General features: G+C 39.5%; 1 protein-coding gene across 1 annotated transcript; it reads left to right on the forward strand.

Moving 5' to 3' along the window:
• The first annotated feature begins 587 nt into the window (after positions 1-587).
• FAM25A (family with sequence similarity 25 member A) lies at positions 588-3,176 on the forward strand. Its single transcript, XM_011355368.2, has 3 exons — positions 588-668; positions 1,932-1,994; positions 2,987-3,176. The coding sequence occupies exons 1-3, from the start codon at positions 596-598 to the stop codon at positions 3,118-3,120; spliced, it is 270 nt and encodes an 89-aa protein (XP_011353670.1). The 5' UTR covers positions 588-595; the 3' UTR covers positions 3,121-3,176.
• Positions 3,177-11,604: the final 8,428 nt, after the last annotated feature.

The following is an 11,604-nucleotide window of genomic DNA, read 5'->3' on the forward strand; positions in this document are numbered from 1 at the left end:
TATCTGTCCAATGGAGGCTGCAAAGCCACCCTGCAGGGCTGAGGTTCTTGGGAATGGGGAGTTGTGTTCCTGGCCTGAGGGGTTATCCAGGTCCACATGACCCACAGAACCCCTAAACACCAGCTATGCCACCATGGGGACCCTGGACAGTAGGCTAGAAGTCCTAGGCCTTGTCTGGGTACATACCCGTGCCCAGGCTGTGGAGAACTCAAAGCCTAGTGGGCTGGTAGGGCTGCTGTCTCCAAGTCCCTCTCATCCCACAGGGCATTCAGGCCTCCGGCCTTGGGGGAGCAGCATGTCCCAGAACTGACCTCCATGTCCAGCCTCAGTCCGCCTCCCTGTCCCTGCCCCTCACAGGGTCTCAGGATATAGGGTGAGTGGGTCTCGTGCTGCTAGAGGGGCAGTGCCAGAGCCCTAGGGTGGCCCCACCCAGCCTTTTCCTTCTGCCATCACCTGTGCTGACTCACTGCCTGACTTCCTACTTGACTGTGGCAAGGGGTGGTACCCCAGAGCCCAGCCAGGCATCAGAGGCATCTATAAAAGCACACTGTTCCAGGCCCTAGCATCCTGCTTGATTGCCACCTGTCACTACACAATGCTGGGAGGCCTGGGGAAACTTGCCGCTGAAGGCCTGGCCCACCGCACTGAGAAGGCCACTGAGGAAGCTGGTAAGAACCTGAGGCTCTTTTCAACCCGGGCCATTCTCTCAGGCTAGAGGCTTGACTCAGCCTGTGCGAAGCTGATCCCAGCAGGTTTGAGGCAGGCCTTAGCCCCATGATCAGCCCCACAAAGATAGAATAGAAGGGGTGGTGTGAGGAAACTGAGGCGGGCAGCTCAGGGTGCAGCCAGGAGGGGTCAGCTGCCCCAAACAACCTTCACTTTGTGTGGCTAGAGGCAAGAGGGAGACCAGCTTAGAGGAGGCCCCAGGAGGCCAGTGGGGAGCGTGGGTGCCGGGTGCTGGGTGCTGGTGGCTTGAATCCTTCCCTCTGGAACCTGGGATCCCTTCCATATCCAAACAGCCTATTGCAAATATCCGATACAGAAAAAGGAAGGTGGAATTTTATTTTCACCATAACTTTAAAACTTCAAAGATTTATTTATTAAGAAACCATCAAATTTGATTCTGTTCAAAGTCAGCCCCAGGGGTTTATAAAAAGAATGTTTGCAAGATCTTCAAAGTCCCCAGAAGCCCTTTTCTGTATGCAGACATCAGCAACTGTGTTCAGGGAGGCTAATCCAGGTTCCATCTGTCTGATGTGTAGATTTGCTGTCCTCTTTCGAAATGGCTGCAAACATGTCTGTATTTCATTGGTTAACTGTAACTGGTGTTGACTGCCCTCTTTCCTCTTTCACTAGCTCTCTGAGTTCTGTATTATTTCCATTCCACAGATGAAGGAACCAAGCAGTAAAGGAAGGAGTTAGAATCAGAACCAGTTCTTCTGACACTGCCGGTTCTAGCACACTATCACCAAACTTTAAACAACTCCTAGGTGGGCAGAGTCCCCTCCTATTGGAGGATGGCTTTGGGGAACTGGTTTTGCTGGAGGAAGCTTCAGCATCTAGATGCAGCCGTCATCTGGCTTGAGGCAGGATAGCAGCACACCTCGGTGACCTGGGAAACAGGTTCAGCCTTGGTGCCAGGTTCCCAGCTGACAGAAAGGCCTGCTCATCAGCATCTAGGCCACGACAGGCTGTGGGGCATGGAGGGCCCTGAGCTCTTGTGTGGCTCACTCAGCTTTTTTCCCCCGGCAGTCTGGCCTCACTTGAGTCTCTGAAGGAAGCCAGTGGGGTTCCTTCTTGTGAGCCAGCTTGTCCTGGCTGGGACAGCATCCCAGAGCCCTGTTCAGGATATCCAGAGCTGTCTGGGCTCTGCCGTAAGGAGAAGCTTCTTTACATTGTGCTCTCACCCTGGGCTTGTCTCATCTTTTCAGTTCATGCTGTGGAAGGAGTGGTGAAGGAGGTGGTGGAACATGCCAAGGAGGCTGGAGAGAAAGGTATGCTAGGGCTGGGGAAGGAATGAAGGAGGCAAGGGGGGAGGAATGAAGGAGGCAAACCTGTACTTTGATTAACCAGGTCAAACCCTGACTCAGATGTATACCCTTTCAGTTGGTAGGCAATTATCTACGCTGAGGCCACAGACCAAACTTTGCTAAGGCAGGATCCAACTAGATAGTCTTCTCTGTGGACTTTTAAGAATACGATGTCACAAATAAAAAATAAAACAAAACAAAAAAACAAAAAGACAAAAAAAAGGACGATATTACAAAAGACTATGCGGCAGCATGCTGGGACAAAATGTTTAAGATAGAAAATATATTTATATAAATACATATTTACATAAATGTTTGTATGTGTATGTGTGTGAGGAAGGACCATAATTCAGCACACATACACCTCATTCCTACAACAAAATAGACTCCTGATAGAACAAGGACTTAAATATAAATACATAGAATTATTAAATTGTTAGAAGAAAACAGAGGAGTTTTTGCAAAATTTCAGAGATGGAAGGATCTTTTAACTTTGACAGAAAACCCAACAGCCATAAAGGAAACATTAGGTAGATTTGACAATATTGACCTTCAAATTTTACATAGTAAAACAAACAAACAAATTACAACCTAAGCCAAAAGAAAAATCACAAACTGAGGACAGTAATAATAACCTAATACAAAAATGACCAAATGATCAAATGACCAAACAGGCAATTTACAGAAAAATGAAAAATGAGTAGGTAATACGCCCATGAGCAAGTACTCAGTCTCCCTCATAATCTAAGAAATGCAGGTCACTGAGGAAAATAAAACAAAATTTGAACACATTGCTCCAGGAGCTCTGCTACACTCTGTCTCATTAGGGCTCCTCCAGGGCATGATCCAGTATGACTGCCACATCCCACAGGCCTCTCCAGGTGACACTAGCTCAGCGAACGGCTTGAAATATTTACTTTGCTCACCCGAATATTATTCCTCTTTCTCCTTGACAGCTATTGCTGAAGCCTTCAAGAAGGCCCAGCAAACAGGGGACCAAGTGGTGAAGGAAGTCACTGAGACAGTGACCAATACAGTCACAAATGCTGTTACCCATGCAGCGGAAGGCCTGGGTAAATTGGGACAGTGAGCACGCCTGCCACTGGCAAACTCTTCCTGAATCTCAATAAAAAGCTGTGAAATGTGTACACTGAGTCCTGGATTTATTCTTATTTGGATGGAAACACTGTCTATGTCTTGTCACTTGCTGACATACATTGTCATTGCTGGGTCCCCCTGATTAATCAGATGTGCTGATTAGGTCCCCCTTGAATAGGTCCCCCTGATTAATCAGATGTGCTGCTCTCACATTAAGATTTCTCTTGTCAGCAAAGACCTCTTGAAGAATTATTAGTATCTATGCTACATTTCTTAAAACATTATTTTCCCAGAAACTACCTATAGCTTTCAGATACCTCAATACTCCAAGGACACCCCAAGGGAGGACCATAATTCAGCTTACAAGTTCTTTGGATTTTCCTTGACATGCTCTTACAGGATTCAGGGAAGATAACAGATGAACCTGATTGACAAGTTGGCTGGACAGGCTCAGACAGCTTGAGATGCTCCATATTCTGAAAGAGGTTTCTGGGAAACGTTTCTGCTGGACGGTCACAAAATCGGGTCAAGGAGGCACTGAGTCCATTGCTTATTGGCTGTTGAAGCCACTGTCAGACCTCCCCTCTGATACTTGTGTTAGGCCTAACTGGTAGTAGTGGGCAAGAATGTTTGGCCTTCTCTCCTTCCTGCCATGAATAAGTCAGTACAATAAAGGTTAAACATACGTTTAAGTAATATTTAGCTTAACATTTTGGATTTTAAAAAAGAAAATGATTTCTAAAGATATGGCATATTTGTTCTTAGCAGAAATTAGAAGAAAAGATGTTTTAAAGAACAAGTTAGTTGCGCACCATATTTCTGGTTTTCTTTTAGAATTGGCTTCATAAGTTTCTGAATAGCCCAGGAATCCAATGTCCTGGATTGTGGTATCTGCCACTGTCTAGCCATATTTGGACCTCATATTTTAGTTTGGCTTCTGATAACTTTTGAATTCCTCCAATCCAAACTCAGTTCTAAAAGGATGAGAGCACTGTTGGTGGCAGTGTAAACTGGAACGCCTTCTTTGGACAGCAGTTCCTCTTACCAGACTTTAATCTTCAGGTGTGCACAGGTACATGCAGATGCCCAAAGGGCGGATAGATTCATCAGGGCATGTCTGTAACAGCAAGATATTGGAAACATCTTAAAATGCTAATCAGAAATTGCTTAGATGGCAAGTTTTGCTCTGCTTATTTGGTTTGAGATACAATATAGAGATGATACCTATTATTTCTAATATATTATAATGCCTATGCTTGAAAAATGGGCCTATGTCTAGATGGCCACCAATAAGAACAAACTCTGGAATACTCTATGGCTGTTAAGAAGAATGAGGAAATGTACATGTCAAACAAGTCAATAAGATGTAAAATATATATGTACAATAAGTTCAATTTTACAAAGCAAAGCAAAAACATAATTGCATAAAAATAGGAAAAAAAACTGGTAGTATGTATATAGCAAACATTAACAGTGCTCATTTCTGTGTCTGTGAGAATATGAGGAATCTTCATTTTCTACATTACACATTTCCATGACGCTTGAATTTAAGAGAAAATCAATACAGATATATTTTAAAATGTGGTCATGGAGGGCACCTACTAGCTTATTCAAGATTGTTTCCTAGTTAAGTGCTACTCAAAGTTTGCTGGTTTGTTAGCACTGGCAACAAGATAAGTAAAGAAACTGAGAGCATTTAGAAACTCTTAGACATTGCCTGGCCCTCCAGGAATGTGATCAGTGGACAATTCTTGTTGCAGGGTATAGGCCAGCTCACATTGTTTAACTTGCACTGCAAGTTGTACACGAATAGTCACATGAAGTAGGACCACATAACACAATGAATTAAAGTAAGAAACAAGCAAAAAAAAAAATCCCAAAAAACTAGTCCTTCATCACAGAGTTGGAGAAGTACTGCCCATGTTTTCTTAAATTCACCTCGCAATGTGCTGTTCTGGAATGAGTACTTCCACCTCTCGTTTTCTTTTTAACGTGTGTGTTGTGCAGTGAGAGGCATGGCACCTACCTCATACAAACTCTAAATGTGTTATAAAAAGCAAAAGAGAGTGATATCAGAGAAAATGGTGCAGCAAGGACCTCCAAAAATTCTCTTCAAAGTAATGAGAAAACTGGTAAAAATATAGTCAGAATGAACTTTTTTCAGAACTCTGGAAATTAACCAAAGTCTTACAGCAATCAATGGAGCATTTATGTAAAACAAATTAAAAACAAACAAACAAACAAACAGACAAAATCTTGTCAAGAACAGAAAGATTTCTGATGTTCTTAACTTGCTTTATTCTCATCTCCACTTGCACCACGCTTCTCCAGTTCCACTGGAACCTTGAAAATCAACAGCCCGCTAGTTACTAGAAAGAGCAGAACAGAGCTGGAGTTCCTTCAAATCCTCATTCTCAGAGAACTGTCATTATTTGACTTAACTGGAAGACCCTACTGCGAGGCTGCCTTTATTTGGCCTGACTAGGAGCTCACCTCTGCAAAAAGCCCTGGGGCTGTTTGTCATGAAACATTTAGGCAGTTTGTAAAGTTGGTGGCTACATGAGATGGTGCATAACAATTTGGGCAAACAATAGGCTAACCAAAAAGCTTAAAAGGAAAAACTGGGGAATAAAATGTCCATGGATGCTTTGAAAATGCAAACATATTCCTAGGAATCTAGAAGGCCATGCACATGTGTAGGATTGCACACATGCTCAGTAAAGATCTGAGAAGACTCAAAGCTCTCATCCCTCACTAATCTTGAGGCTCTGTGCAAGGAACTAAAAGCTTTGGTGGAAATGTGAACTGCCTGACTGAGTGTTGAAGGTGAGGCACAACATGTACATAAAGTCTCTTGGCAAAAATGGAAGGCTTACTGGTTCTAGATACTTAAAGAAATCTCCAATCATTAGCTGACCACTAAGCTGAGCAGAACTTCAGTGGCTACACACAACAAAGAAAACAGACTATGGAATTAGTTCAGAAAGGTCACTAAACAGCAGTAACAATAAATCGGGGTGGGGGGAGGAGTATGGAATCTGATTTCCAGAGTTCCCATATTATATTATTTAACATGTCCTGTTTTCGGCCAAAGAATCACAAGATGTGCAAGGAAAGAAATTATGACCCACTTTAAAGGGGGAAAAAAAGAGAAACTGTGCCTGAAGAAGCCCAGAAATTGGATTAACTAGACAAAAACTTTAAATCAACTATTTTAAACATGTTCAAAGAACTAAAGGAAAGCACATGTAAAGAATTAAAGAAAATATGAGATCAATATCAAGTACAGAATACAAATAAAAAGATAGAAGTTATAATAAAGAACAGAACAGAAATTCTAGAGTTAAAAGTACAACTGAAATAAAAAAAATTATTAGAGAGGCTCAACAACAGATTGGAGCAGGCATATGGAAAAATCCATGAACATTAAGTCAAATGAGATTATTCAACTTGATGATCAGAAAGCAAAACGAATTTAAACAAAGAGAGACTTAGAGACCTGTAAGTCACTATCAAGAAAATTACCTTATGCATAATGAGAGTACTAGAGGAAGCAAAGAAAGGAAGGCAGAAAGATTATTCAAAGAAATAATGGCTGACAACAACAAATTTGATGACAAAAATTAATCTATACTTCCAAGAAGCTTATACTCAAATAGAGGCACGCGTAGGTAAATTCTAATCAAAATTTTGAGATACAAAGACAAAGAGAGAATCCTGAAACAGAAAGAGAAAAACAAGTCATCACATAAAAGAGAGCCTTAATAAACTTAACAGGTGACATCTCACCAGCAACCATAGAGGCCAGAAGACAATAAGATGACCTATTAAAAGTGCTGGGGAAAAAAAGACTGTCAACCAAAAATTCTATGTCCAGACATCACAGCCTCCTCACCTCACATTTGCATAGTACACTTAACCTATGGAATCACTACTCCATGCTGTTGACCCTGCTGTCATCAGGGGAGACCTGAAGGACTCAGGCCTTGGCCTATCCCACCAGCTTCATGACCTGCTGCAGGATTGTAAAGGCCCCAAAATCCCAAGGTTCCTGCGACTCTCAGAGAACATTGCTCTGTGCTAGCACTCTCTACTGTAGGCTTCCCAGGAGTGGGTGGCTTAGAACAGAACCCATCTCCACTCAGCTCACAGGATAAAATTGCTGTACACATCTTTTTTTCTCATAAAATTTAGCCATTTTGCAACTAGACTCCCTGGGTGGTTTCTGAGGCACAACTTTAAGTTGCTGTGTTTTTGTTTTTTTCTTATTAATCGAGGTGAAATTTACATAACATACAGTTAACCATTTAAAAGTATGCAATCCAGTGATATTTAGTGTATCCACATTGTTGTGCAAGCATCACTTCTCTCTAGTTTCAAAACTTTGTCACCACCTCAGAAAAACACCCCATACCTATTAAGTAATCACTCCTCAAGAAATAATTAAAATTAGAGCAGAATTAAGTGAAATTGAAAACAAAACAAAACAAAAAAATAGAAAAGATAAATGCAGCAAAGAGCTGGTTCTTTGAGAAGGTTAATAAAATTGACAAACTCCTGGCTAGACTCACTAAAGAAAAAAGAGCAAGGACACAAGTAAACAAAATCAGGGATGAAAGAGGAGAAATTATGACATACACCACAGAAATACAAAGGATCATACCAGAATACTATAAAATAGTATATAACACCAAATTTAATAACCTAGAAGAAATGGACAAATACTTAAAAAGATACAACCTTCCTAGGATGAATCAAGAACTAGAAATTAAAATAGACTGATCAGCAGTGGAAATTGAAACAATCATCAAAAAACCTACTAAAAGTCCAGGACCAGATGGCTTCACCAGTGAATTCTACTGAACATTCAAAGAAGATTTAATACTAATTCTCCTCAAACTCTTCCAAAAAAATCAAAGAGGAGGCAATTCTTCCCAGCTCATGTTATGAGGCCAGTATTACCCTGATACCAAAACCTGGTAAAGATAACACAAAAAAAGAAAACTCCAGACCAATATCTCTCATGAACACAGATGCAAAAATCCTAAATAAGATACTAGCAACATATTAAAAAGATTACACACCACGATCAAGTGGGCTTTATCCCAGAGGCACAGAGATGGTTCAGCATATTCAAATCAATCAATGTGACACGCCACATTAACAAATTAAAAAATAAGAATCATATGATCATATCAATAGATGCAGAAAAAGCCTTCAACAAGATACAGCATCCATTTATGATCAAAACACTTCACAAAATCGATATAGAAGAAAAGTACTTTAACATAATAAAGGCCATATATGACAAACTCTCAGCCAATTATAAGTGAAAAACTAAAAACCTTTCCTCTAAGATCAGGAACAAGACAATGCTGTTCGCTATTGCCACTGTTATTCAATATAACATTGGAGGTCCTAGTGAGTGCAATCAGACAAGAGAAAGATATGAAAGGCATCCAAATAGGAAATGAAGAAGTCGAACTGTCAGTATTTGCAGATGACATGATTCTCTATACAGAAAACCCTAAAGACTCCACAAGAACACTACTAGAAATAATAGCAAATACAGTAAAGTATCTGGATACAAAATCAATGTTCAAAAATCCATACCATTCCTATACTATAATAACGAAGGGTCTGAAAAAGATGTGGAAAAATCATTCCTTTTGCAATTGCAAGAAGGAGAATAAAATACCTTGGAATAAATCTAACAAAACATGTGAGGGACCTATATAATGAAAACTATAAGACCCTGTTAAAAGAAATAGAAGAAGATACAAAGAAATGGAAAGATATTCCGTGTTTTTGGATTGGAAGAATCAACATAATTAAAATCACCTTATTACCTAAAGCATTATACAGATTTAGTGCAATCTCCATCAAAATCCCATCAGCATTTTTTAAAGAAATAGAACAAAAAATCATCAGATTTGTATGGAAGCACAAAAGACCCCGAATTACCAAAGCTATTCCGAGAAAAAAGAACAAGGCTGGAGGCAACACTCTGCCAGACCTCAAATGAGACTACAAAGCGAAAGTAATCAAAACGACATGGTATTGGCAGCAAAATAGAAACACAGACCAGTGGAACAGAATCTAGAGTCCAGAAGTAAACCCATGTTTATATGGGCAAATAATTTTGAACAAAAGAGCCAAAACCATATAGTATAGAAAGGAAAGCCTCTTCAATAAATGGTACTGGGTAAGCTAGAAAGTCAGTTTTCCAAAAAGATATTTTCACACCGATGTTCGTAGCAGCATTATTCATGGTGGCCAGGACATAGAAGCAACTGAAGTGTTTTAAGATAGATGATTGGGTAAAGAAGCTGTGGTATATATATACATTGGAACATTACTCAGCCATAAGAAGAGATGAAATACTGCCATTTACTACAACATGGATGGATCTTGAGATAATCATGCTAAGCAAAATAAGCCAGACAGAAAAAGTTGAAAACCACATATCACTTACATGTGGGATATAAACCTAAAAGGAACAAACGAACAGGACAAACAAGCAGAGACTTATGGACATGTACAATAGATTAGTGGTTATCAGAGGGTAGAAGGGAGTTTGATGTGGTAAAAGGAGTCAAATATGTGGTGACGGAAAGAAATCTAAATATCGACAGTGTACACAATGCAATATATATATGCCTTACTGTCGAACTGTACACATGAAACTTACTGGAGTTCGTTAACCAGTGTCACCATAATAAAAATAAATTAATTTTTTTAAAAAAGGTAATCATTCCTCATCTACTACTCCATACCCTGGTAATCACTAATCTGCTCTCTGTTTCTGTGGATTTACCTATTCTGGATATATCATGTAAAAGGAATAATACAATTATGTGAGCTTTTACATCTAGCTTCCTTCACTTAGTATGTTTTTGAGGTTCATCCAAGTCATAGCATGTATTGGTATTTTTTTTCTGTTTGTGGCTAAATAATATCCCATTTTATGTATATACCACAATTTATTTATCTATTCATCTGTTAATGGGCATTTTGGGTTGTATCCATCTTTTGGTTATTGTGAACAATGCTGCTACACACATCCATGTACAATCCAAGCTCCTATGTGGACATAGGTTTACATTTCTGTTGTGTTTATACCTAGGGTTGGAATTGCTGGGTCATGTGGTAATTCTACTTTTAACATTTTGAGGAACTGCCAAACTGTTGTCCACAGTGGCTATATCATTTTACAATCCCAGCAACAATATATGAGGGTTCCTATTTCTCCACATCATCATCAATAAATATTTTCTGATTTTTCATTGTGTGTATATTTATTTTTAATTTGGTCTAAACTGAATTTATTTCTTTATTTTTATTTTTTATTTTTCAATTATAATTGACCTTCAGTATTATTTTATATTAGTTTCAGGTGTATTGCATACTGGTTAGACATTTATATAATTTATAAAGTGATTTCCCAATTAGTCTAGTACCCACGTGGCACTATACATGGTTATTACATTATTGACTATATTCTCTATGCTGTACTTTACAGTCCTGTGACTATTTTAAAACTACCAATTTGTACTTTTTAATCCCTTCACCTTTTTCACCCAGCCCCCCATACCCCCTCCCATCTGGCAACTTTCAGTTTGTTCTCAGTATTTAAGTCTATTTCTGTTTAGTTTATTTGTTCACTCTGTTCTTTAGGTTTGAAATCTGAGATTATGTGATATTTGTCTTTCTCTGTGTTAATTATTTCACTCAGCTTAATACCCTCTAGGTCCATCCATGTTGTCACAAATGGTAAGATTTTATTCTTTTTTTCATAGCTGAGTAATAGTCCATTGTATATTTGTACTTCTTTATCCAAGTGTCTATTGATGGGCACATAGGTTGCTTCCATATCTTGGCTATTGTGTATAATGCTGCCATGCACACAGGTTTGTACAGATCTTTACGAACTAGTATTTTGGTTTTCTGCAGATAGATACCTAGAAGTGTCATAAAGTAGTTCTATTTTTAATTTTTGGAGGACTCTCCAAACTTTTCTATAGTGGCTGCACTAATTTTCTCCACATTCTTGCTAACACTTATTGTTTTTTATCACTAAGTTTACTAAGCATACTTTTAACCACTGTTTTGAACTCTGCATCTGCTAGATTGTTTGCCTCTATTTTGTTTAGTTCTTTTTCTGGAGTGTTGTCCTGTTCTTTCATTTAAGACATGTTTCTTTGTCTCTCTACTTTGGCATCCTCTCTGTGTTTCTTTGGAAAATGTTCCAAACCAATGTAGCAGATCAACTTAATACATAATCTCCCAGTCTTGGGTGGGTGGCCTTATGTAGTGGGTGTGCTGTGGGGCCCAGTGTCACAGTCTCCTTCATCACCTAACTGGATGCTTCAGGAATGTCCCTTGTGTGTGTTGTGTGTGCCCTCCTGTTGTAGTTAGCTTTGATTGCTGTTGGTACATCAATGGTGGGATTGACCCTCAGGCTGACTGGCTATGG

Source organism: Pteropus vampyrus, unplaced genomic scaffold, assembly GCF_000151845.1.
Source record: "Pteropus vampyrus isolate Shadow unplaced genomic scaffold, Pvam_2.0 Scaffold20, whole genome shotgun sequence".
NCBI classification, from domain to species: domain Eukaryota; kingdom Metazoa; phylum Chordata; class Mammalia; order Chiroptera; family Pteropodidae; genus Pteropus; species Pteropus vampyrus.